At 33.2% G+C, this 26,452-nt stretch overlaps 4 protein-coding genes across 5 annotated transcripts; 1 reads left to right on the forward strand and 3 right to left on the reverse strand.

The window, feature by feature from the left end:
• Window positions 1–4,021: 4,021 nt before the first annotated feature.
• LOC120172846 (zinc finger protein 1-like) lies at window positions 4,022–4,756 on the reverse strand. The gene has a single exon (XM_039180198.1). It carries the CDS (start codon window positions 4,754–4,756, stop codon window positions 4,022–4,024), a length of 735 nt encoding a protein of 244 aa, XP_039036129.1.
• Window positions 4,757–9,043: 4,287 nt separating this feature from the next.
• On the reverse strand, window positions 9,044–11,193 carry LOC120172811 (cysteine proteinase inhibitor 6-like). 2 transcript variants are annotated; one of them, XM_039180176.1, is made up of 4 exons: window positions 10,690–11,193; window positions 10,214–10,359; window positions 9,415–9,566; window positions 9,044–9,163 (listed from the first exon to the last, which is right to left on the reverse strand). In XM_039180176.1, the coding sequence occupies exons 1-3, from the start codon at window positions 11,129–11,131 to the stop codon at window positions 9,429–9,431; spliced, it is 726 nt and encodes a 241-aa protein (XP_039036107.1). In that variant the 5' UTR covers window positions 11,132–11,193; the 3' UTR covers window positions 9,044–9,163; window positions 9,415–9,428. The 2 variants fall into 2 exon arrangements, with proteins under 2 accessions (XP_039036107.1, XP_039036106.1); XM_039180175.1 differs by having other exon boundaries at window positions 9,158–9,566.
• A 5,528-nt stretch (window positions 11,194–16,721) lies between these two features.
• Window positions 16,722–17,294, forward strand: LOC120172847 (uncharacterized RING finger protein C57A7.09-like). The gene has a single exon (XM_039180200.1). The coding sequence runs from the start codon at window positions 16,722–16,724 to the stop codon at window positions 17,292–17,294; it is 573 nt and encodes a 190-aa protein (XP_039036131.1).
• Window positions 17,295–18,727: 1,433 nt separating this feature from the next.
• Window positions 18,728–20,801, reverse strand: LOC120172848. The gene is made up of 3 exons (XM_039180201.1): window positions 20,614–20,801; window positions 19,868–20,018; window positions 18,728–18,998 (listed from the first exon to the last, which is right to left on the reverse strand). Exons 1-3 carry the CDS (start codon window positions 20,799–20,801, stop codon window positions 18,810–18,812), a joined length of 528 nt encoding a protein of 175 aa, XP_039036132.1. The 3' UTR covers window positions 18,728–18,809.
• Between the last annotated feature and the right edge of the window lie 5,651 nt (window positions 20,802–26,452).

A 26,452-nucleotide genomic window follows, 5' to 3' on the forward strand; every position in this document is an offset into this window, starting at 1 on the left:
CCCTTCAAATTCTTCAATTGTTGGACTCTTCATCCTGAATTTATTAATATTGTTAGTCAATCATGGAGTATGGCAGCACAAGGCAATCCTATGAAGTCTTTATTCTTAAAGCTTAAACGTCTCAAAGTCAATCTTAAACAGCTCAATAAAGACTACTTCAGTGACATCACGGCTCGAGTTAGACAAAAAAGAGAAGAACTCGAAAGGCAGCAAATTCTTACTTTAAGAGGTGTTGATTCCATAGGAAAAGAACTTGAGTTGCAGAGAGAGCTCAACTCTTTACAAGAAGTTGAGTCCATGTTTTTAAAACAAAAGGCTAAATTGCATTGGCTTAAGGAGGGTGACAAATGCACAAAGTTCTTTCACTCAATCATTGCTACAAAGAACAAGAGACAAACTATAAGGGCCCTTGTCAACAGTCGGGGGAAAAACTAGAATCATTTGATGAAATTTCCTCGGAAATAATAGAGTATTTCAAAAATCTTTTAGGCTCCAAGGATCCTAATGTTAAAGAATGTCCTCCTACACTTCTTAAAGAGTTGATGCAGCCTATTTCTTTCTTTGGAGATTCCGAAAACCTTATCAAGGAAGTTACTAGTGATGAGATCAAAGATGTTATTTTCAGTCAAGGCAACGACAAGGCCCCCGACCCCGACGGTTTTACTTCTCTTTTTTAAGAAAGCTTGGTCAGTGGTGGGCAATGAAGTTATTAAGGCTATTAAGTACTTCTTCCAAGAATCTTATATCTATCCAGCCTTTAATGCAACAGTTATTGCTTTGATTCCAAAAAAGTCGAATCCTAGCAAAGTATCTGACTTCCGTCCAATTTCATGTTGTTCAGTTATTTACAAGACAATCACAAAAATTCTTGTCAATAGAATGACAAATATGCTGCCAAGGATTATTGCTCCTAATCAATCTGCCTTTGTCAAAGACAGGAGTATTGTTGACAATACTCTTCTCGCTCAGGAAATTGTTAAAGGATATGGGAGGAAGATCATTTCGCCGAGGTGTGCACTTAAAATTGATCTTCAAAAAGTTTTCTACTCCATCAATTGGGACTTCATTCATGTTGTTCTTAAAGCTTTGGATTTACCTCCTTTAGTCATTGAATGGATTGTATCTTGCTATACGGACGATAGATACTCCATTGCTCTCAATGAAAGCTTGGTTGGATATTTCAAGGGAGCTAAGGGAATCAGACAAGGAGACCCTCTATCTCCTATGTTGTTCGTTCTGGTAATGAACATCCTTTCTAATATTCTCGATAATGCTGCTATCAGAGGGATTTTTGCCTTTCATCCTAAATGCAAAAAAATTGGACTTACTCACTTGTCGTTTGCTGATGATTTATTAATTTTTTGCAAAAGAAACCTTGAGTATGTTATGGCTGTTATTATTGCATTGGACTGTTTCTATGAGTATTCAGGTTTGAAGCTTAATGCAAACAAATGCGAGATTTTCACTACTGGTATCTCTGCTAATAATCTTGATTCTATCATCAATTATTCTGGTTTTAAACATGGTACACTGCCTGTTCGCTACCTGGGGGTTCCACTTGTCACAAGAAAACTAACTGAAAAAGATTGTCGAGCACTTCTTGACAATATCAAGAGCAGACTCCATCAATGGTCTAGGAAGAAGATGAGCTATGCAGGTAGAATTGAGCTTATTAAAACCGTTCTCTATAGTGTTGCAAATTTTTGGTGCAGACAGCTTGTCTTACCTCAGTCCATTATCAAGAAGATTGAACAATTATGTTCCAGATTTTTCTGGAAAGGTTCGGACATTCCTGCAACTAGCGCAAGGGTGAGTTGGGGGAAAATCTGTAAGCCTAAATCTGAAGGAGGCCTCGGACTAAAGGACATAAAGACATGGAATAAGGCATGCCTATTTCATCTTACCAGGAAGCTACTCGCGGGGGAAGGTTCACTATGGGTTGCGTGGATCCATAATTACATAATTAAACAGCAAGATTTCTGGACCATGGATGAACATCCTAGTGCAAGCTGGTGCTTCAGGCAAATGCAGAAAATCAGAAGTGTTGCTAAATTAGTTCTAATCTCAGCATCAAAAAGTACAAAAGAAATTTGGGAAGAGATACGTCCTAAAGACACTAAAGTCCCTTTACATAAATTGATCTGGTACCCTCTCCATGTCCCGAAGTACAACATAATTTCCTAGATGGTTATTTTGGATCGTCTCCCCACTAGGGACAGACTACAAAGATTTGGGCTTGTTACCAGCGATCTCTGTATTTTCTGCTCGGATGCAAAGAAAACTAGAAATCATCTTTTTGCTGAGTGTGTGAAGACTACATCCATTTGGAGATCAATCCTTCAAATGTCTGGTTTGAACAAGCATTTCTCAACATGGAACAATCTGCTGGAGTGGGCGACCGCATCATGGAAAGGTAAATAACTGATTTCTTGTATTCTGAAGCTCTCATGGTGCGCTTTTAACTACACCATTTGAGAGGAAAGGAATCGTAGGACCTTCAGAGGAAGTTGCAGAACAGAACCAGAAATTGTCTATGCTATTAAGGATATAATTGGATCTCTTCTAAGTAATAGAGATACTAACAGAACAGATAGCACAAATTTAGACCTTTGTACTCACTGGGGCATAGTCTAGCTTTGTTGTAAGTAGTACCCCTCCATTGTTCCTTTGATTGTTTTGTACTGTAGCAGTTCGAGTCGACTCTGACCAGTTCAATTCACACTGCTTCTCCAAGTGTTTTGGAATACAGTCAACAGAATGTTTGGTGCCTGCACTAGTGCCAAGTCCTCTGCACTTCGGCATAGTTTGCATACGCAAAAGAAATGTGGACTTACTATTAATGAATATCTAGATAAGATTAAGCTCATTTGTGATATTCTTAATTTTTCTGGGAGCTCTGTTCCGGAACAAGAACAGGTGAGTGTGGTTTTAGCTGGGCTGCCAATGGAATTTGAATCCGTGATTGTCATTGCTTCTAGAGAATTGGTGTCCCTCGAGGCTCTTACCGATATGCAGTTAGAGTGTGAGGCTCGAAAAAAGTTGTTTCTTCAAGAAAGTCTTCCGGTTCATGCTAATTTCTAGAGGCCATTTATGGACCAACACTCTTTTCCAATGTAAGGGATGATTTTCTTTTTAAAAGATGTTGACACTAAGAATAACTTCATATAAAACAATCTCCATAACTTTGTTACAAAAGTTTTTTTATTTCTAAAGGTTACTTGTTGGCCTTTACCTCTTTTTGGGGCAACATAATCTCTATAATTTGAGGCTCGACTCTCAAAATGATCATCAGTAAAGTCGTCGAGTTGTCAAAATTTTTTTTATGGTAATTCGATTTTGTTGGGTCCTCAAAAATCTGTCATGCGGATAGTTTCATCATTGATCATTTTAGATCCTTAAAAAGTCTCAAAAATTTTCTTTCATTTTTTACTTCTCTTTTTGAAGTCGTGGCTCCCATTCGCGTAGTGCTTTTCTGTTGTGTAGCTGTAATGTGTGTTGGCGGTAGTTAGTTCACTGAGTTTAAATAGGGAAAGACTTGATCATTAAGAGGAAGAGTCAGATTTTTAGAGATTGGAAGAGCAATTTTTGGCTAGCTGAAATTTAGAGATTGAATGGATGCCAGAGAAATTTTTTGAGGGATTTCCAGGTCCGGTTTGATCAGGTTAAGAGAAGAATTCGGGTTTGATAACCTAAAGAAAACATTTTACGCACTAAAAAATAATAAAGAATATATTTCATAAAGCCAATTTCCCATTCCATTACAACCAATAACATTTTTATCAATTTTATAAATTATATTTTAATATTAGTTTTCGAATAATGATAACAACATTTGAACTTGGATAAAATAAAATTTAACTGTCCAAACCATGCACAGTTTTAATAAATATGCAAATATTATATTCTGAATTTCACAAATCACTTACCTCTTTTCAACCATAAACATTTAGACTGTAGGCACACGCAATTACAACAATGAACCAAATTAATTAAAATAAAAAAAAGAGCGATAAAACAATAATTAAAGCTTCAGGGATAAATCAATTTCTGAACCATCCTTGTATTGATTATCAGTTCTCACAGTAGTACTTGCACTTGCAGCAGCCCTGTTTACTGCACTGGTTGAAGGTCCTGAGATTCCAAGTTCACCGTTGTTAAAGCTTAAACTTGGCTGTAAAAAGCTCATTAGGGGTTTCCGAGACGATAAACCATAGGGAAGATGATACGGTCGAGATAACGACGTCGGCCACGGGTGCGAAGGTTTACGAATCATGGAGTTGAATTGAACCCCGAGGGCTGATCTGTCGAAAGATCCGTGAAAAGGGTTGGAAGAATAGGACGAAAATGAATGATAGGCAAAGTTTGGGGGACTGAAAGTGCCAGATGTGTTCACTTCGATCAGCCCTTGCCGACGCCTCTTGGCCAAGGCACGTTCTTGCTTGTGAGCGTTTTGGTGTCCCCCTAATGCCTGAGATGTCGAGAAAACTCGCTTGCAAAAGTTGCATGAGAAGCCCTTGTTTTTCTGATCATCACCCTGAGGGTTCCTCTGGGCGAAAATATCGAGTTCGATCTTTGATTCGCGTCGTTCCATGGTGCAATCACTTCCGTTGCCGCCATCATGACTCGAGAGCTTCAGATCAAGCAAACCGTCGTGATTCGATTCAATTTCGGTACTCGTTTTCGACTGTGAAACCGATCCTTCCATGTCTGCTGATATGCTTGAATGTTCTGCAAGATCTTCAACTATTGTAACCATTGCCAGCTTATAAATTTCTTGATTTTATGTGAAATACTGAGAGTGATGATATATATTCATACATCAAGGGCTTAATTTATGTAATATCATGCAATTATGGAAAGAAATCCGAGTATGAATTATTTACGTGAGGTAATTTTACCTTCTACATCATTAAATTTAATTTTAACTTTCTTTAGATCATAAACTCTTAATTTAATTAAATTATATCATTTAATTTTTATTATCAATAAATTGAGTAGTTCTTACTAACACCATTAGATAATTCTAACGAAACTGAATTGAGACTTTTATCTAATATATTTTTATATATCATTATTAAACAATGTTTAATTAAGAGTTTAAATAATTTTATGTTATAATTTATAAAAAGATTAGTTCTTTTTCTTTTGAATTTACTGAAATAAGATGTTTGATAAAACTTAAAAAATTATTTAAATTTTTAATTAAACTTTATTTGATAATCATGAAAATATATTAAATGCAGCGTCAATTTCATTTTGTTCGTTATAATTATTTAACGATATCAGTATAAATGATTTAATTTATTAATAATAAAAATTAATAATTTAATTTAATTAAAACTAAAGATTTATGATCTAATGAAAATTAAAATTAAGTTTAGTGATCTAAAATATAAACTATTTTGTTACTTGCATCATTTTAACACAAGATTTAGAAACACACTAAGCACTTGTTCAGATTTTGATACCTTTGAGAATTATTATTATTATTTCCATAAAATTCTTCTTAATTAATGTTATTGTTCAAAGTAATATATGAGCACAACTACCTAAATAATAGGTGGAATTTCTATAAAACGATTAAATTAAATTTGGTGAACGTTCATGCATGAATCTTTTACCAAATTAATGTTTACATATAAAATCAAGGATATTTACCTCTACTTAGAAATTATACCATTTTTATAGTAAATAAAATATATATTATAATATGTAAAATTTAATGATTTTAAATATACATCATGAATTAGCATTTATGTATACTTTGTTTGAATGTAACAGAGAAGTTCCCATATATGTAGTTTATATAGTAACAACTCCCCTATTTGCTCTTTCTAATTTCTATCTTCCCTAACTTACCATAAAAATCATGATTTTTTGTTTAAAAATATCATGATTTTATTAAAGAGTCGTGTAATTTGGTGATAATTGAAATGTTTGTAGAGGTTAATAACTGAACTTCAAATTTATGATTAAAACTCGACCTCATTAAAAAGAATATAATAAAAATTTAATGTGGATATTATTTAAAAGGGTAAATTATACTCGTAACCAGTTACTTTTAATACGATCACTATTCTTTCAAATTTATTAATTAAACTGTTTAGTTATTTGAATTATTTTAATCAAGTCACATGTCGCTAATATTTGATAGAATGATTGACTTGGCAACTAATATAATTGATATATTCATACATTTTATCTTCAATACTCGTTATATCAACTTGATCCTAATTTTATTTTAATTCAATAAAATTAATGGCAAATGGCTTGATTGATATTATTTAACTCAAACGTTGGTTTTTATGTCAAATGTTAATGACAAAGGGCTTGATTGATATTATTTAAATAATTATGTAGTTTGATTGACATAATTAAAAGATCGATAATCAAATTAGAATCTCTCATAGTTAGGTGGTCACGTGTATATTTTACCTCATTTAAGAATGGTGATCAAACTCCTATATGCTTTGATTTGAAAGTAATAAATCCATGGTTTTCTTTTGATTTATTTGAGACTAAACAAAAAGTTATGTAAACGTTATCAATTTGTTCAATTGCATTAAATCTCAATTTCAAGGATGTGTTCCTCAATTCCACCTTTTACTACGTAAATTAGTTAGACTAAAACACGAGTTTTAAGAAAAATATAAGGATAAAGCAACTTTTAATCACTAAATTTGGTAATTTTTCAACTTTATCCTTCATTTTTTTTCACATTCTCTGAACTTGACAACTTGTTTTTACATTTTAGTCCTTTTGATAAAACAACACCATAAGGTTGTGATATAAGCAGTATCTGATGCTGTTATATCATTAAAACGACCAAAAAAACCCTAGTCCAGAGACTGACGTGGATCGGGAGAAAAAATATTAAGGACCAAATCGAAAACAGTTGTCAAATTCACGATGTAAAAGTTGATTTATCCTAAAATGTATAGTATAAAGTATATACTACATATAGTTTTAATCTAAATTTGGCAATGAAGTTCCTCTAATTTGTGTGATTCGCAAGTAAGGAAACAGGAGTTTAGAAGGTATAAATTAGGGGAATAGAGATTTAAGTCATTAATTAATTTTACTGTCGTTAAAGATAAGAAGGAAGGTGGTTAAAAGTAAATTATAGCAACATTTAAGATGTTACCCAATTTCGTCTGAAAACCTAGTTGCCATCAAGCTGTTCTTCCTCAAATTTAATCAAAATTTAATTGAAGCTGGAATCTGATTTCTTTCGTGAATTCAATACCTATGTTAGTACACTCTAAACCTTAATTTAACTGTAAGACATGAACCCTGAAATTAAATAAATATATCATTCGTGCCACTCGTCCAATAACAAATTTTATTTGGGTTCAAATTCGATTCATATATTGATGTTGTTTTAAATAGTCTGAGATGATTATAAAATAATATATGCTTAGAATTTTTTTTACCATTAACAACGCACATACATCTTACTTATGTAATTGTTCGAATCCAAAACCTCTTATAAAGATAACATTTCCCTTTAACTACGAGAAGAAATTCAAAACCTTACAATATAGGCTCTTGTATGGTCCAAATTCATAATGCATTATAATGATTGTCCATTTATATTTAGCTATGGCATGAATCAAATTTTCTCAGTGATTAAAGGAATGATTGTTATTCCCAAAGATAACGAGTTCGAGCACCAGCGATTGCAGCAGGGTGATTGAGTGTTCATTGTCAAATGGTTGAGAGTATATAGAATAGATACTACTTTGTAGCCATACCTAACATTTAGATTTAGTTTTATTTAAATTTCATCATAATGACACATTAACAATTTTGTTAGTGTTTTAACAATGGGTGACCAAAATAAAATCAAAACATAACTTTAAGTATGGTTTAAAAAATAGTTAGGTGACTAAAGTAAAACAAAAGTGATAATTTATCACTAAACATGTAGTTCATCCTATAAAATATTACTATAAAATTAACCTGGCCGCTCTCTTCCTTTTTTTTTCTTTAGAGTTTGTCTTTTTTACATATCAAATAAACTTTTTCTTCTTCAATTTTGTTTTCTTCAATTTTGTTTTCTTCAATTTTGTTTAGTCGGCGGAGGTAACGATATTGATACTAGTTGTCAACCGTCGGTTCTCTTTTTTCTTTATTTCCTTTTAGTTTTTTAATAAGAATAATTTTTTAGCATGTTTTTTCTACCTTTGTAGCACATTTTTTGTCTACTTTCTCAGTCATTTGATCGTTTTTATTATATTTACTTAGAGTTGGATTTGATGACACCACAAACTAATCAAGATAACACTTGTTTGAAATTTTATTTATCTCCCTTGCTATGGACCATCAGACTAAATTTGGATACACGAGTTAGTTGATATCTATTTTTTGTTCGAGTCTTTTAGTTGAATTTTTAACCTTTTTCATATATGGTGTTTATATGATCTAAAGTGACAAGTTAAATGCTATAGGAAAATGTTAAATATATGTATTTTGTTTACAATGTTACTTGTAAACTCTTATAATTTTAGATATTTTCAATTTTTAACAGTTTCTATCAATTAAAAAAGAAAAAAGAATATACGAATTCGACATTTTCTTAATGTGGTTGTTTTCTTTTGAGCATTTTAGTACCTCAGCTTGACACTTTTTCCTAATACAACGCTTCTTTTTTAGTCCAATTCCAAACCTAAACTAGTAAAATGTTACAAAATTGATTCATGAGTAATGTGCATTCAATTGAGAACTTAAAGGGGGGAAAATTGATTTACCCCTTCTGTTACCCTCGATTACCAGTTAACTATCGTTCCACTTAATACAACGGTTTAATTGGTTATTTTTCTCATGAGTTCAATTAGGTGTAGAATAGAAAAATGTGCCAAAGTGATGATAAATTTTACAAAAAAAAAAAAAAAAAAGAACACATGCTTTCCAATGTATTATGCATTGACCCAATTCCAACAACCAAAATTCCAATAAACTGCATTGTGCACAGAGCTGATGATCCAATTATTTCCAGGAGGTTGTTTGAGAATGCTTGTATTCCTTCTTGTTTCTCCTTTCCGTTCATATAAAAAGATTTAAGTGGTCATATGTATCTGTCTCGCCATCAGCTCGGCAGAAGGTTAGAGGATTTATATAAAATGTTAGATTCTTAAAAACATTGTCCATGGCACCAAAAAAACTGCAAAGAAAAACACCATATTTCAAGAGGTCGTTACATAATCCGAAGATTAGCGACATTCATAAAAGGATAAGCATTCTTACAGACATAGGATTGACAGAGGAGTAAAGGTGAGCACATGATACTAGATTCAAACTATTTCTACAATCAAACCCTAACTATTCTCAAGATTAGAAACATCCCTATAAAGAAAAACATTCTTACAAACATAGGTTTTAAGTAATTTTTAGATTCAAACTCTAACAATTTACCATAACATTAGCTTTCAAGAGTGGTCGTGCTCCATGTGGTTTAAATGATAAGTCCCTTCTCTCTTTTGGTGTACCTCCACCTTGAACTTCTCTTCCTTGTCTCCTCTCTTCAACTTCAGAAGCATGTTGAGTTTAGCAGAATCTTCCAATACCTATTTGCAAATTCAGACACTTAGCACCCAAACGAAACCACAATTGCTTTCACAAAGAATTGAGTTTAAGATTGTTTCAACCGAATGCTTGATTGATTGTCAACTAGAATTGATAGTTGAACTAAACCCTGAACACCTTGAAAGGTTAACAAAATTTTCAAACAGAATCTAGAGTACAACAAAAAAAAAATGATGATGAATCAGAAGCTCATTGATAACTTTTTCCACGCAACTGAAAAATCTCTGAAGGGTCATATTATCAAACGAATGTCACGATATTGGTTGAACAGAGAGGATGTACACGGGCGTTCAACAAAATATGAAGAGACTTACTAATATAACCATTCTTCATGAAATATCAAAGAATTAAGCATGTAATGATGGTTATAAAACATCGTACAACACATTCTCAATCATCAAACCTGCAACAACTATTCTTCTCCAGAAGCGAAAATAATATACATGAATTTGGAGCCCTTGAATGATTACATTATATGCTCCAACAGTTGTAAGATTCTCAAACACCACATTCAACAGGATGCAGTAAATATCTACTTCCGAGTTCCGACTTTGGATCACATTAAACAACCATACATTCAAAACAAGACAACGAAACAAGGGAATAGGAAAAGTTGTTTGATGCTTACTTCGGCATTGGCATGAACGATTTCTTTAAGTTCATAAGGCAGCATGGAATTGGATCTCTGTTGTATGCTCTTCACAGCATGATCCGCAGCATCCCGAACTACAGGATCGTCCGTGGCCACAGCTTGCAGCATTGGCTCAGGGACACCTGATTATAATTTAGATACAAATTGTCAATAAAGTTACAAATGAAACTATACATAAGACTAAATTACTTGTTAAAAGTAATCATATCTAATTCCCTAACAGTGTTATATATTTACATACAATCAATAAGAACCCTAGTTTTTAAAGGATATTATAAATACTTTAATCTATTCACAAAAACATAAATTCCACAATTTTTCAACAAAGAACACATCTAAAAAAATCTCCACTATTTTAATCCGCTTTCAGCAATCAATGAATCTTCATTTCAAAGAAAACCCAGTAATCTACTACTAAAAAATGTAATTAAAAAAAGCTGAGAATGAACGACCTTTATTGGCTCCCAGATCCGAAGCGGTGAAAGAACGGGAATCATCAGCGTCACCAGCATGTTTGAACTCCTGCAGTTCTTTAAAGTCCATCCAAGGCTTAACCCAAACTTTAGCCTCATAAAGCTTCTTTTTGCCGGCATCCATAGCCTCCAACGTCAAATGGTGAAGCGTCCCGGCCACCACTTGCTCGCTTGCTTTCACGAGCCTCACAAACTCGACCATCGCATTTCCTTTCTTGTTGTGCTCGTCGACGGCAAAGCGAGCGAGGTTTTCCAGCTCGGCGCTGTTTTGGGATTCCTGGGAAGGGCGGACTCCGCCCAAAGTGGTGGTTGTCGCCATTGAGTCAGAGCAGAAAGTTGATTCAGCTGAGAAATTGCTGAGGAAGAGGATTGGGATTGCTATCGAAAACAAAAGGGGTATTAGAAAATTGGGATTTTGCATTTCGGTGTGAATTGAAAATGATTTCGGATGAATTTGGGGGAATTTTATAGTGATTTTAGATTAAAGCTTGGCCCGAGGGAATGACAGATCGCAAGGATTTACACGTGTATCGTGAGTACACGTGTCAGTTGAAATCAATGATTATGTAATTTGGATATATACCATAAAATAAGGCTTAAATATAAAATAATGTGCAAAACGAAGAAGTGATTAAAGTATTTTTTTTTTATTTATCTATGAACGCTAACATTTTAGATTTTCATCAATGGAAGTGTTTGCAATTTGATAATTTTAAAAAATTTATTTAAAATTAAAAAAATATAATTATATATATATATATATTTTTAAATTAAAATAATCTCAAAACTTTGAAAACTGTCATTTTAATCTCTAAATCTATGTCGATCGTCACTCTTTGCAGTCAATGAAGATTCACCCGACCTCACCTCCCCTTGACGATCAAAATCTCTGTGAAATTGTGACTGATCGACAGTGAATCGACGTTTTACCCCATGAACCCTATTATGAAAATCGTGATCTCACACGATTTCAATGGTTAATCAACGACAACTACGACAACGTATGCTAAGAGGATGGTAGGGATCATGTCGACGACGATGATCGTGGTCGAAAAGGTAAATGACGGTGATTGAGGTTAGAATTTGAGGATTTTATGAGTTTTTTAAGTTTTTTTATAATTCAAGAGAAATCAATGTTTTTTTATAAACATAATAATATTTGTAATATTTTTAAAAATAAATAAATTTCAAAATCATCATATTATGACATGTTTCACGTAATGGAAAAAATTAATGTTATTGACGGTTTGAACACCTAAAATGGTAATGTTTGTAACGTTAGATACTGGGATGAGTAAAAAAAAATACATTAGACACACATATATATATATAAGGAATATTTTGAATACTTATTTTATATTTAAGTATAAAATAAATAAATTTTTATATTAAAAATACGTTCTAGTTTTTAACCCTTTTTTAACAACTTGTCATTATTTTAGGATAAAGTTGAAATTATATTTTTTATTAATCTATTTTTTAGAATAAGATATAGAATTAAGTCATTAATTTAAAATAAATACTACTTTGTAATCATCTTAGTTTAATAAAAAAAATTAAGTCATTAATAGAAACAGGGTAAAGTATAAAAAGGTCTCCCGATTATAAGGTAATGCTTTGTTGAGTTCTTTGACTATTGAAAGTTACAAAATGATCTTTTCAATTATAAGATAGTGCTTTATTGAGTCCCGACTATTAAAAATTACAAAATAGTCACTCAACTATTCATATGTTCCAAGTTCATCATTTTTCGTTAAAAAAATTAGCGATTGTTTGAACTGGACGTTAGTCTACTCATTAGGATATGATAAAATCTAATCTCATAACTATTTGAGTTGTATTTTGTGGATTTAGTCTTTCTTTACATTATGTTTTGAGCTAGTGCTTATGTCGTCGAACCAATACTTAAAAACAACGAAGGTGTTAGTAGAAATAAATTTTATCATATTTCAATTAGTAGGTATCGAGCTAAGACGACCGCTAATTTTTTTAATAGAAAATGACGAGTTTAAAATATATGAATAGTCAGATGATCATTTTATAACTTTTAATAGTCAATGGACTCAACAAAACATCGCTCTATAGTTTGAAAACCATTTATATACTTTACCTTTAAAATATTTAAATTACATAAAAATTTAAATTTTTTAGAATGAATTATCATCCCTACCATTAGGGACAATTATGACAAGGTTGGGTTTTTGATTTTTTTCAAACTCTACTTAATTATTATAACTCTTTATTTTCACTTGATGTGATTTGAGTTTAGGAAGACTTTATTTGATCTAAAGTTTGATTTAATTTTTAGAGTAAAAATTCATACCAGAGCGATTCAATTCGATAAATATATATATATATATTGTTTTTATTAAATAAAATAAAGATTTAATTGAAAAAAATTAAAAGAATAATTATAATATTATTTCAGATCGAGTAAAAAAAATTCACTCTAAACTTGAACTCGATTAATCCAACCTCTTTAAAAAGATCTAATCTAAACCGAATCGGTTTTCTTAAAGAGTCAACCTTATAAAATAATATCAAAATAAAATTCATCAAATACAAATCAAATGTACATCTTATGTAATACTCTGAATTCATCTCTATTCATATAGTGATCCACTGGCAACAGTTTTCAAGCAGCTCATTTTCTCACTTTTGAAAAGATTTATCACCCTTTTGTTATTGGATTCAAGAATTATAGCTTCCCACTGATTTCTCCTTGTCGTCATTGTTCTAAGATGAATCGCGTGCACAAACCGCTCAACTCGACAACAAAACATTTAAATAGCGGTCCTCGAAATAACAGCTGTTACGTAATAGTAAAGATATCATTCGAAACTGTTATTTTACAATCACAATGCCCGTAACGATCGTAATAGCACTATTACCACAGTCATATTAATCATTTTGGTTTCTCTCTCAGAAGTTTTCCATTGTTTAACTCTAATGGCAGATGATTGGTGTTGGCTTAACTCATTCAAGTCATCGTCATCTCATTAGCCTCAATACATCGATGCCCCTGCGGAAGTACATATGCTACGAGAGTGATGAAGGACATACACTGTGATCATGTATTCGTGTTGCACATACTGCTGTTATGGAATAATCTACTTATGTATTTAAATTTTTTTAATATATTGATTTTGATAATAAAAAAGATTATATTCAAATATTCAAATCTATTATATATTTTAAATTTTTTTAGATATGTTAAATCTAAATATTGAATGATTCCTAAAGTAATATCATCTACGTTAAAAATAATATTTGAATATTAAATCAAATTTAGTATAAGTAATAAATGAATTTAAATTTTAAGGCAACCATTTAAATCTGGATTTAGATATCATAAAACTATGAATATTTTATTTGAAATTTTTAAAAATAAATTCTGGGTTAACTACACATTTAAGCACCAAATTATGTGTTAATTTTCTTATTGATCATCTAACTATGTAAAGTATTAGTAATATAGTTATTAAAGTTACTGAAAAATTAAAAAATAGTTAAACATAAATAATCTATGCATACTATTTTTTTTGGTCTTCATGGTGTTAATATCATGGATAACTTGTGTAATATAATATATTTAAGAAGAATCGGAACAATCATAGACTATGAGAAAGATGAAGTTTGAAAATTTCTAATTTGATATTATTTTTAGGTAAACTATACCCATGACCATTTAATTATTACTCTTTTTCATTTTGACAACCGATCTTTCAATTGTTTCAATCATGTTACTTAGTTATTTACGTATTGCTAATTAAGTCACCAGCCATTAATATTTAATAGAGGAGGTAATGAGGTTCATAAAATTTGATATAAGTATACATTTGGTCCTCAATATTTATACATTCTATCAATTTAATTTTAAATTTAATTCAATCGTTATCATAAAACATTTATGTCAACTGCTGAACCTACATATTATCAATCAACACCTGGGATACACTATACCTATGACATGTTTCATGAATGCTTATACGTTCTTCTATTGTGGGAATTTTTTTGGGTGATATTCGGCAACAATGATTTGACGATGATGTTGCCCTCTCTGACCCGTCTCTGGTTAAAAACAAAACCAGATGATATTATATTTTGTTGTATATGTCGGCATCAACACTTGTATTACAATGAAACAAATGGACGTCCACTATTGCTTTTATCTACAGAGTTAATCTCTTGGCTTCGGATTTCCTTGAAAATGTGCACACACAAACAGTTGATTGCGTTTCATTTTATAGCTAATTTCGGGTTTTACGCGACAATACAGGTTTGCAGACGTCGTGATGCATGCCGATTTTAAGAGGTAAATCATCAAGTTGAGTGTGATGATGCTGTTCCAATTATGTTGTTATATGGCATGAAACAACAAAAATATTGTAGGTTAACAAAGGAACACAGAAAGGACTCGGAACGAACAAATAGTGTTCTCCGGCAAATACCCCGAGGAAAGACGTCCTTTCGGAAACGTGTTTTTGGTACATGAGATTGTGCATTGCAAAGGCCAAAATCAATAATTTTTGTAATTTGAGGGATTGCTTTGGAGGGATGAATGGATGGTTACAAATAAAAGCAAAATCCAACGCTTGTGCAATATGTAATATTATGGATGAAAAGGCCCTGGCATAGTGCTTAGGATATTTGTAGTTGAAAACTATCATAATATATATTCTAAGAATAACTAAGATATATATAAAAAAAATGCTTATTACTAAAATTTTTTGCATCAATTCTCCCATCAAAAGTAAAAAGACCTAAGTGAAAAAAAATATAGGTTGGGGACTAAATCATGCATCAAGTCTTAAGATATGAGAAAAATTGAAAATATTATAGAATTACTTAAACATAATAGAAGGGCTTTAGACGTCTAAATTATATTTAAAGTTAATTTTAGATGTTTAAAGGATTTTCCGCTTAAAGTAGGTGTTAAACGTTTTTTTTCTATTATAATTGGGGAATGCTGATTCGGTCAATATCCATCCGCATTTTGAAAATTCCGACTTGTCTCCATTGGAGCAGAAGATGAAGGAGAAGAATTGATCCCTTACAACATCGAACAAATGACGATAAAGAGTTCCCAAAGGCTACAAAAGCTATCATTGTTGTTGCACTTAGAAAAAACTATCATTATTGTTGCACTTGTAACTAATGCAAATAGTTAGAGGCTAGAAAGCCTTAACATTTGCCTTTAACTATTTAACCAAAAAATATCGAACAAACATAATTTTAGAAGTACATTTGTTTTTACTGAAATAGATTTTGAAAATAAAAATATATTTGTTATATTAAAAATATTTTTTAAAAAATATAAAATGAATTATATTTTCTAAAAATATTTTTCATAAATTATTTGTAGATATCTAGATGAAATTGTAATTACTTTTCCTTTAACTTGTAATTACTTTTACATTAATCATCTATTTTACTTTTTTTTTAAAAAAACTTTTTGAAAAATATGTTTACCTCAATATCCTAATCACATTTATTAATTACCATTATAATTCCAACCATATCTTAAAATTACTGTGCTCCTCTTCAAACTCCTTAATCAATACATTTCAATTCCAAACCTAATAATGGTGAGCAAAGTTACTACCTACCTTTCTATTTTTTAGCTTACAAGTCACTCCTCTCCAAATGTTGGTTATGCGATTTGTAACTTAAACCTACCTTAATGAGTACCAACCAACAAAGATTTAAATAAAATATCATTGAAATATTTACGAGCGCAAGATTTTATATTATGAGATACAAACTTAAGGGAGTTATATTGGAAACGAAGGGTATAAATTATAAAATTTTAGAGGCATAAAATTAGATTATCAATACAAAATACAAAACAATATATAAACTATATAAGAAATTGAAATTTCTAGAAAATTGACTGCACCGGTACCCCTCGAACCCATCATATAATCTTTTGTAGGGTTTTGGTTTCTTAGCCAAGGGTTGTCTATAATTTGCCTTGTAGTATATTTCATCTGGTTCTTCTCCAGCAGACAATGTCATACTATCAATGTGAGGCATGGCAGATTGAGGGTGAAGACGATGGTGAACATGATCCGTCACTCTGTCCCGTGTTCTTGATCGAAATCTTTGCTAACATCGTTTGCCATAACACGACCACCGTTCAACGGCTGTTCCTGCCACAGGACGAGTTAACACAGGCCGGCACATCGTGGTCCGCTATATGTAGCAAGCTTTCGCAGATGGGTGTACCTTTTAGCCTTCATGCCACGGTGATGCATAAGATCATCGAATGTGCACGTTCGGCTATGACCGAAACGCGTAACAAGAAACGCAAGAACATACCAATCATCGTCACTCTCGGTCCGGAAAGATGGGCATCGGAGGAGGACGAGGAAGCGAGGGGTGCAAGCATGGGAGCCATTGGATCATTGAAGGATGTTGAAGTTGATGGCAACATGCAGTGTGCTATTTGTTTGGAAGAGATATCGGATGGGTTTGAAGCTAATCAAATGCCTTGCTCCCATGTATATCATCAACTCTGCATCTTAAGCTGGTTGGAGAAGAGTAATCTCTGTCCGCTTTGTCGATTCCAGATGCCTACCTGATCTTTGAAATTGAATCTTGTGCTTTTGTTATTGTTTTTCCTTGTGGTAAACAATTCTAGTCTAGAACTCGGAATTTTTATGATAAAATTCCGAATTTCTTTTCGCATTTCCTCAGTTTTTATATATCAACAATCGAATAAACGAAATAATTTTATTGTCGAAATCGAATAATCGAAACAAAATCGATTTAATCAATTATCATCCTTCATTTCCTATACACTTCCGGTGTTACTTCAGAAGCCTCTTTTTGTTCATATAAATTGGTTGTTCACACCTTATAACACGTTTTACAAGACTGAAACAAACCAAGTAACCTAGTTTCAAGAGAATTCCACAATGAACTACATAATTGTGCATCAATTTTAGGCCATGCTGTATGTCTCTTGGTGATCTCTGTAATCCCATCCCATAAACGAAATAGATATCTTCTCACAATTTCCAATCTGCCGGACCAATCCTTCTTTTTTACGATGAAACCCGTGCTGCAAAATGCTTCTCCAAACCGGTGATCAGTTTCGGCCCCTGCAAAACAGAGACGACAGCAAGCATAGTTGATCATTGCTATTAGAGTTATTATGGGATTTCATCTTATTTATAATGTATCCCACAAGAGAAATGGGAGAAATAGCTTATAGGATAACCAGCAAAGAGCAATTTGATAGAAAACAGTCTAATGAAACCGTGAAAGAACGAAGAACTACACTAGCTGCTTCTTTGAAATTTAATGGCTTCCCTTCTCTTATCAAAGGAGATGACAGTGTTTTTACCATGTCTGAATTTCTACTAGGTTTGAATACAGGAGGCCATCTAAAATGAAGCTTTACCCTCAATCCTAACTCGACGTCGTACATGGTGCTGGTAATCCTAATATTTTGCTACTTCAAAGAGATGGATGGTGCAATCATCGAGCTCTGACATTCATGTTCTTCGCACTAGGTTAAGATCAAGCCTCGGAGCAGCATAGAGAGAGAAGATGAAACACAACATCAAACCGAGGCCATCTATAGTGATGAAACAGTTACTTTCCAAGAAATTCTGTTTGCACTCGGATCTCGGGTTGGGCAATAAGATTCAAAAAGGGGGAATCATTCACTCTTAAAGACCAAGACCACTATTACGGTTTCACCTTAATAATTCAAATTTTGAGCTACGAAGAGAAGGTTTGTTCCTGATGTAAAAATCTGATGGCATAGATCAAATTTCTTGACTCCAATTATCAGAAAACCGGAAGGTCTGGAGAAACGACAGCGTGCAAAGTGGTTAGCTTCTTTTCGGTGAAAGGAAGAAGCTTCCCTGAGTACAAGCTCCTTACAATCCAGCTACTTGGCTGCAATATATAAATACATAAAACTGAAAATTAAAACGAGGAGAAAACAGAGCAATAAAGGTTGAATGGAACGGCTAAATATCTTTTGCAAAAGATGTTGCTCTGTAAGAGATTAATATAATTGGTGAACCAGTCCATGGTTACGAAAACGGCCTCCCTTGATAATAGACCCATACACGATTATAAATTTACAATGAAGGTGGAATGGGCAAAAAAACACTGACCACAGTGGGTATCTTTCTCTCTAAAGCACATTGTCGTAGGTGACGTGATGCCCTATTCTCACCTTCAGAAAAGATCACAGCCAAGGATATTTTCTCAGAATCAAGATTTTGAATTAACCAAAGGAGAGTTCCAAAAACGCGTCCACCTCCATGCTAGCCAACCCAAAAAGAAAATGGTAATAGTATTTGACTTTTGAGGAAAGTGAAAGAAAAGGATATTAAAATCTACAAGCTCGGAAGCTAAAAAAAGAAAAAGGTGGAAAATAAGTTGCAGTTGGAACAAGATTTTCAGCACCCCAAATACTACTACATGATACTCACATCAAGTATAAAGCAGCTTTTGCAACTCACGGAACTTTGAATGGCTTTTGGATTATAGAATGTAGATGAAATGTAAGCAGTAGCATAATGATGCATGTACAAAGATGGGAATATGGCACACCAATACGATCAAATATAATTGAAATCTTTAAAAGCGGCATGTTTAAGAATAACTCAAACCGGGATGAAACAATAGCCAAAAGCACACATAAATTTGGTTACATTAACCCAAGTGTTGAAGAATCTATCAAGTTCCCAATAAGACTAGAAAACTGCTATATAAACTGAACCCTCCTACAAGAACGCCTAAATGCCTTACAGGTGTAAAAACTAAAAAAAATTGTAAACTGCAAAGTATCGTTCTTCAAATACGAACCGACGAACAGCATTTAATCATTAAAACCAATATTGCTTGTAAATATGAATCAATTCTTTGAAGATGAATTTGCACCGACAGAAAAGGTGTTTGGAAGAATTGTTTTACGCGTCTGTTGTCCAATAAAGAATCAACAAATAGCAGATAATCTTGTGAGAACAGGCGTTAATATATGTAGGAACCACTGAAATAATGTGCTTAACCTCCAATTCTTATCCAAAAAAAGAAAGAAAGAAATAATGTGCTACAACAAGAATAATCAAATAGAAGCAAGGTGTCAGCACTAACTAGTCCGTTAAAACCTGAAACTGAAAATAACATTTACCTGGATTACTTTTGCAATTTTGGTGCAGAAATGAGGCTTCCCATGAAGCATAACTCCTATTCCATTAAAAATATAGGCACTGTTATCATGACGTACAGGTTTCCTAATTCTGATAGGTGTAGTTTCTGGTTGATGGAGTTGAACCATGTACCTGCAGGAAAAATAAATAAAAATTGAAGTTTCCATCAGAAACAGTATAGAGGAATGAACTTGACAATAAAAGTCCGAAAAATGAATAGACGGCAGAGAAAAAAGGCATGAATATTGATTAGAAGGCTAGAAAATGGCACATTTGAAGTTTAACTTTGAATCAATTGTCAAATCCACCTTCTTATCATGGATTACTGCAAATTATATTTGTTTATACCCACGATAGCAACCTTATCATGAACACCACGATAGCAACCTATGATAAATTTATGTCAGTGGAATGCTCAAGGCTATTTTAGAATGATAAAAAAGAATGCACGTCATCAATTTAATGGTAGCAATTAACGGTGTTATCAATTTGGACATGTTCATAACTTTATAAAAGTAGAGGGACCAAATTATATGAAAAGTTAAAGGATTATATCCCAAATTCCAGTATAGTAGAGACTAAAACCATATTTAAACCTGATTTCTAAAGTTCCAGATGAAGCTAAAATCTCAAAAAGGCAATTGCAGTAACGAAACTGTCTTTTTAACATAAAACCTAGCCTAAAATTAACAAGTGGCAAGTAAAACTACGATAATAAAGAACTTACTTTGCAGGTGATAACGCAGAACCGGCTGCAATTGAATCAGCAAGCCACTTATCTTTTAGAATTAGTGATTTCACCGCACATGCATACAAGAATTTGATAGTTTGTAGCCGCGACCAAAAAGAAAAAAGATTTCTGACATTTAAAATGCCAGCCTTACAATAGACTAATGTCTCTAATCGACTTGACATCAATTCATCAAATTATACCTTATAAGTTCATAGCACTACCTCACTCATGGTTACCAGAAACAGATCAATATATATATGTAACATAAAAAAGTAATGAAATTAACAAATTATAGCTATTTATTATCTTCAAAAACCACTATATCAGCAAGATTCTTTACACGATTTTTAAGTAATTATTTGATCTTTTGGAGATTGACACCATAGGTCTTAGCATCGGGGAAGGGAATCATGAAAGAAACAAGGTTGTTAAACTACCCGATGCTATTTAAAAGGTGGAAATATGGTGAGCTGTTATGTTATCTTTAGGAATCCTTGCAGCACTGTTAGGTGGAAATATGGTCAAATCAAATTCTTTTTGAAATTTAATGTTGTAGATCACTCAAGTTTGGATATTTTGGGTTTGGGTTATTCAAATTTGGATCAATTCAACCTAAGTTGGTTCAGGTTGGACTTACTGGGGTTCAAATTGTTGACTTTCCATGATCATCGAGTTCTAGTTCAAGTGGGCTTGGCAGGTTTTTGGGTTTTGTATCGGAATTGGCAGCTCTATTTGTACTATACTAGATATAATACAAAAATACCAGACAAACAATCCAAACCATGGTAGACCCCTTATCAGTTCTCAGAAATCATACCAACTCGATTCCTGCTGAAACAAGTAAACAGACAGTAATATCTCAAGAGATCAGTAAAGGAAAGGAAATTTTAACAACCAACCTTCTTTCGGCATAGAATGATAGGAAGCTGCTGAAACTTCTTCCTTGAACATCTTTTCCCCCCTGTTTGAAGGAGATGGGATATCAACCAGAACAGTACCACCGTATTTCCATATCAATCCTTCAATTTCTTTTTCCTGCCCTCTAGAAAACCCTGTAAGCAGAAATTTTATATCCTGAAATAACAAACTCTTCTGATTCCTCAAGTGTAGTGTTGAGCTCTTCTGACCGTCTCGAATTTGAGCATCTGATTTAACCCTTTTGCTAGGTCTTGATGCAGAGGCTACAAATAAAATAAATACAAGAAATTAACAAAAGTGTAGTGAAATGCTATGCTTATTATAAATATAGAAGTATTACATTTTTGGTACAAAGATTGTCGCTTGGTGAGCTCTTTGTTTTGCTGAAAATTGACTTCAATTTCTGAGAAATCAACCCTTTTTTCTTGATGGATTTCTCATACCATTATGGCACTCAGCTTGCATCCCTTGACGATTATTGTCCGAGTTACGAAAGACTAAGACATCTTCTGCAATAGCCTGTTCAGCATTTGCCTTTAAATCACAATCCAAAAGCTTGGTTGCCTGTAGTCTCTGGCTCATCCTTTGTCGTAGAACAAGAAGCGAGCTCTTTCCCATGGATGGCTGATCCTGCACCTCAGTGGTATCCTTAGCATATTCATAGTTCTTATCATTCATTCCTTCCCCATCTGGATTATTCACTGCAATAGTTTCTTCAGCATCTTGACCACTTGTACACTCAGGTATGGAGCATAGAGCCAAGTACATCTCAGAATCTCTTTTATCACAAGATCTAATTCCACTGCTTCTGTCTCTCAAATCTAAAGAGGTTAATTGATTAACACAAAGACTTTGACTTCACAAAATAGAATCATTTTCATGCGAAACTTTACTGTATGTTTTAAGTGAGGTCGCCTGCCTCAGAACTTTTGCTGCAGAATATGCACCATCAAATTCGGAAAGAGCTTGTCTGGTCTCAAAGATAGATTCAACATGCATATTCTCATTCCGAAGTCCTACCGAGTCTGGACAATTTCCCGCACTACCTTCTCCATAATTTTTATTCTGACCTGATGTAGTGCCAGTATTTTCCGAAGAAATGCTGCAAGGAACAGTGGAACAAAGAGAATCCACCAAGGACGGATAAGAGCATCTCACATCTTGGGAAACATAAAACCCTCGTCAACTCGGCGAGGTAAACCCTCAAAGTGTACACTTCGATCTGAAGCTATGTTAGATCTCTTGTTTTCACACTTCCTGACCAATGAGTTTTCATCAGGTGCAACATCTGCAGATTCAGAGAAGAAACTAGTCTCAGCAGCAAAACACTTTGTGATATATTTGTTTTTCGGTTTTGGCTGTTCAGTATCAGCTTCCTGCTTATGAGATAAACAAAGAAACAAAAAAGGAAAGCCAAAATTAGGAGATTTTAAATATTAAAAGAGAGAGACATCAAATGAGTAATGAATATACATGTATTTGCCACAAATATTAAGAAACAACCTGAGCAAAGTAAAATAATCTTTGACAACAGATTCGGAAATAAACGAGAAAGTATAACAAGCTTACTACCAATTTGAACAGAAAATACGGTGATAAAACCAAGGAAAACTTCAGAATGTACTGGAAAAATGCTACCCCAAAGCATGAATATTCATTTTCATAAATTACTAAGATAATTACAGTGGCTACAGTTACAGTTGTTTTCCCCCCGTTCGTTAAAACAGCAAACTTTGGCATTTATAGGACAACAAATACAAACTAAAAATAAAACTCAATAACGAAGGGGCCCGAGAGATTCAAAGATCAATAGAAGAAAATGAAGCACGTACCTCCCCTGTCCAACCGCCAAACCAACGACTCCTGAATTCATCAGTGACAAATGGACTTGCACTATCTTCCCCTGCAGAAGATAAAATGGACGGAAATATAGGACCTTTAAACATAGTGATTATATGTTTAGAAGAAAAGAGGCTAAACTTTGGAAAAATAGATATTCTCACTAACATTCTTCAGATTACATAAATCGAGACAATTTAAATCAGCCTGAGATGGAAAAGAAGCATCCTCCATTGAGAAGCCAACTCTCTGAAAGTATACCAGAATTAGTCATCCAGAAGACAAATGCTAGAAAATCACTCTGATTCTAAAAAATTCTAAGGTCCCATCTTAACTAAATTTAACCACTAATTTGGGGAAAGAAAATAGTTTTACATATCACCTTTTCTTCTTTATTGATTTAGCATGGAGAAGTCAGTAGACGATAAGATTTCAAGTCTTTTACCTCTTCTGTTGCTCAAACATGTGAACTATCCTGGACCATCTCAAGCAAAATTGGATCAGAGCTCTTTAAGCTAGAAGTTGGATCATAAGAATGTTTATTCTGAGGAGAAATTTTTTCAGCATTTTCGGTTCTGTTCCCACTCCCAAAACAATCTCCGGATACAGGAGTTTCTTTGACTAAAGATACATCTGAACCACAAGCATGCAGAGTACTAAAGCAATTGAAAGAAAATCTAACATCTTCGAATGCATCAGCCATGGTGAAATCATCCGACTCTGAAAGAAAGTCCATCTCATCACTTGTCTCAGTTGGGCAATCAAATGCACATTCTGAGCTCTCCAAGCGTGCTTGCTTAACCTGAAGTAAGCACATTGATGAACCTCGTTAAAATTCTTTTGTTCTTTCCGTTTTCTTTACCCGATTTATTCAACACTTCAGATGCGGCAATGGAGAGTTCGACTACATCTTTAATATCAGTGCTTTTGCGGTTTCTGACAGTGGCTTTTTCTACAGAACGCTCACTGCAACCATCGGTGTGATTTGATGATTGTCCACCAACATCCTCCACCTCTCTTGAGATGGAAACCATAGGCAAGGTATTTACCCCATAAACACTATCTTTGGTCTGTATCAGGTCAGTCTTTTCTCCAACATTCCCCACATATCTTGAGATGGAAATCACAGGCAAGACATTTACCCCATAAGCACTACATCTAGATCACAGCAAACAAGGTAGAAACAAGAGTTTATTCATCCTTTTGGATTTAGACATACCAAAATCTTTATTTAATCTAATATTATAGGTAATGTTTTAGTTATTTATATTATTGATTTATAATATTTTAATCATTAAGAAGCTATATGTCATTTGTTTGATTATGTGATAAGACAGTAAAAAGAGTTGATTTTTAATTTGAATTTTGAAATTTAGATAAAATATTAATTTAATTTTAAGTTTGAGATGAAATATCAATTCGACACATGAGTTTTAGATAAAATATCAGTTTCATCTCTGAATTTGATGAAAGTCCCCCGCCACCCTTCGTCGCTCACTACCATCATTGGTCATTGTCGATCACCATCGACCGTCATCGTCGATGATCTTTGGACCCTAAAATTTCTAATTCACTTTTTTTTTATCTTGTGAATACATATTCAATGTATATTTCATTGAAAAATGTTTCAAACTCCACAATAACCTAAAACTCCATACTTTTTTTAAAAATTATACCATAATAATAAACTTATCATTAATATTCTTTTCATGAAGAAGGAAATTTTTTTTTTGTTGAATTTCAACCGATGGTTCATCTCTTCGATGAACAATGATACTTTACGAATATTTCGGGGTTAAGGGCATGGACGACAACAATGCTACTGATGATTTGGGTTATTTCTCCGAAAGATTAGTTCGGGCAAATGGCGGAACCATAGCTTGGTGAGAGTGGACACGTGTTCATCCTGAAATTTAAATTTTCTTCGATTAGTTACTTATGTTATTGATGATGCCCACCTTCAAATTTTATTTGTACTCATTCCATTTAAAAAATTTATATTATTAATATTAGTATATCTATCTTGAAAAATATTTTTAGATCCACTATTGGTTCGGACAACGAGTTATCATGAGAGGATGACAGACCCGACCCAATACATGTGTCAGATGAGCCTTAGCCCAAGACATCATGTTTGAGGGGGCATCAGTTACAGATTCGATGTTTATTTTCTTTAAAAAAAGCCACCCTTTTCTCTTGGTTTGCCGACCTCTGTGTGCTCTTCTGTCTTCTTCGTACCTTTTGCTCTTCCACTTGCTTCGTCCTTTTGATTCATTACAAACAGCAAGCTAAAGTCCCATTCTTTTGACTTAGGTTGAGTCCAGTCTTAGCTTCTATTCTTCTCTGTCGTGTATTTTAAGGTACCCCCATTGAAACTTCTGTATAAAGGGATATACTTTGTCTTGTTTCAGATATAACATCTGTTTTGAAAATCAGACAGGACCGGACCGGCCGGTTCAACCGGAAATCGTTGTTTAGTTCGGTTCAATTTAAATCGGTTAAACCGTTATTAGTGAGCCGGCCAGAACCGTTGAACTGTTCGAACCAGACCGGCTGAAAACCGGAAAAAATCGAAAAAAACCGGGATTTTTGGTTTTTTTTATAAAAAATTTTAAATTAAATAACGTCGTTTGTTAAACAAGCCAAGTCGAACTCGAGTATTGGTGAGCTCGACTTGAACTTGAAAACTTTAAAAGTAAGCTTAACTCAACTCAAACTCACAAGCTAAAAATTATCAAGTTCAACTTAAACTCGAAATATAATATTGAAACTTGAACTCAAAAAGGTTTGAACTCAAAAAAAAATTAGAAGTTCGATTGAAGCCTAAAATTCGAGCTTGATTGAAGTGAAAGAATAGTTCACTTAATGTTCACCAAAATGCTCTATGATTTTGAATGCCAAATTACCTCTATTATTTATAGAAGTTAGTTGTTATGCGCTTCTATGTTTCTTAGCAATGTGAGATTGTTTTGTTCTCATATTTTTACTCTTTAGACTTTTGGGATGCTATTCTATGTTTCTTAGCCATGTGCGATTGTTTTTAAAAAAAAAAAATTAAACCAAACAATATCATTTT

Source organism: Hibiscus syriacus, unplaced genomic scaffold (assembly GCF_006381635.1).
Source record: "Hibiscus syriacus cultivar Baekdansim isolate YM2019G1 unplaced genomic scaffold, ASM638163v2 tig00111881_pilon, whole genome shotgun sequence".
Classification (NCBI taxonomy): Eukaryota; Viridiplantae; Streptophyta; class Magnoliopsida; order Malvales; family Malvaceae; genus Hibiscus; species Hibiscus syriacus.

Bases quoted from the DNA above. Each gene is read 5' to 3' on its own strand.
- LOC120172846 (XM_039180198.1), bottom strand. From the start codon at position 4,756: ATGGTTACAATAGTTGAAGATCTTGCAGAACATTCAAGCATATCAGCA.
- LOC120172811 (XM_039180176.1), bottom strand. From the start codon at position 11,131: ATGCAAAATCCCAATTTTCTAATACCCCTTTTGTTTTCGATAGCAATC. The intron at 10,360-10,689 runs GTCGTTCATTCT...AATTATAATCAG, and splicing joins GGATCTGGGAGCCAATAAAG to GTGTCCCTGAGCCAATGCTG. The intron at 9,567-10,213 runs GTAAGCATCAAA...ATTTGCAAATAG, and splicing joins TCGTTCATGCCAATGCCGAA to GTATTGGAAGATTCTGCTAA.
- LOC120172847 (XM_039180200.1), top strand. From the start codon at position 16,722: ATGTCATACTATCAATGTGAGGCATGGCAGATTGAGGGTGAAGACGAT.
- LOC120172848 (XM_039180201.1), bottom strand. From the start codon at position 20,801: ATGTCAAGTCGATTAGAGACATTAGTCTATTGTAAGGCTGGCATTTTA. The intron at 20,019-20,613 runs GTAAGTTCTTTA...TTTTTCCTGCAG, and splicing joins TCTGCGTTATCACCTGCAAA to GTACATGGTTCAACTCCATC. The intron at 18,999-19,867 runs GTAAATGTTATT...TGGGTTGGCTAG, and splicing joins AAATTGCAAAAGTAATCCAG to CATGGAGGTGGACGCGTTTT.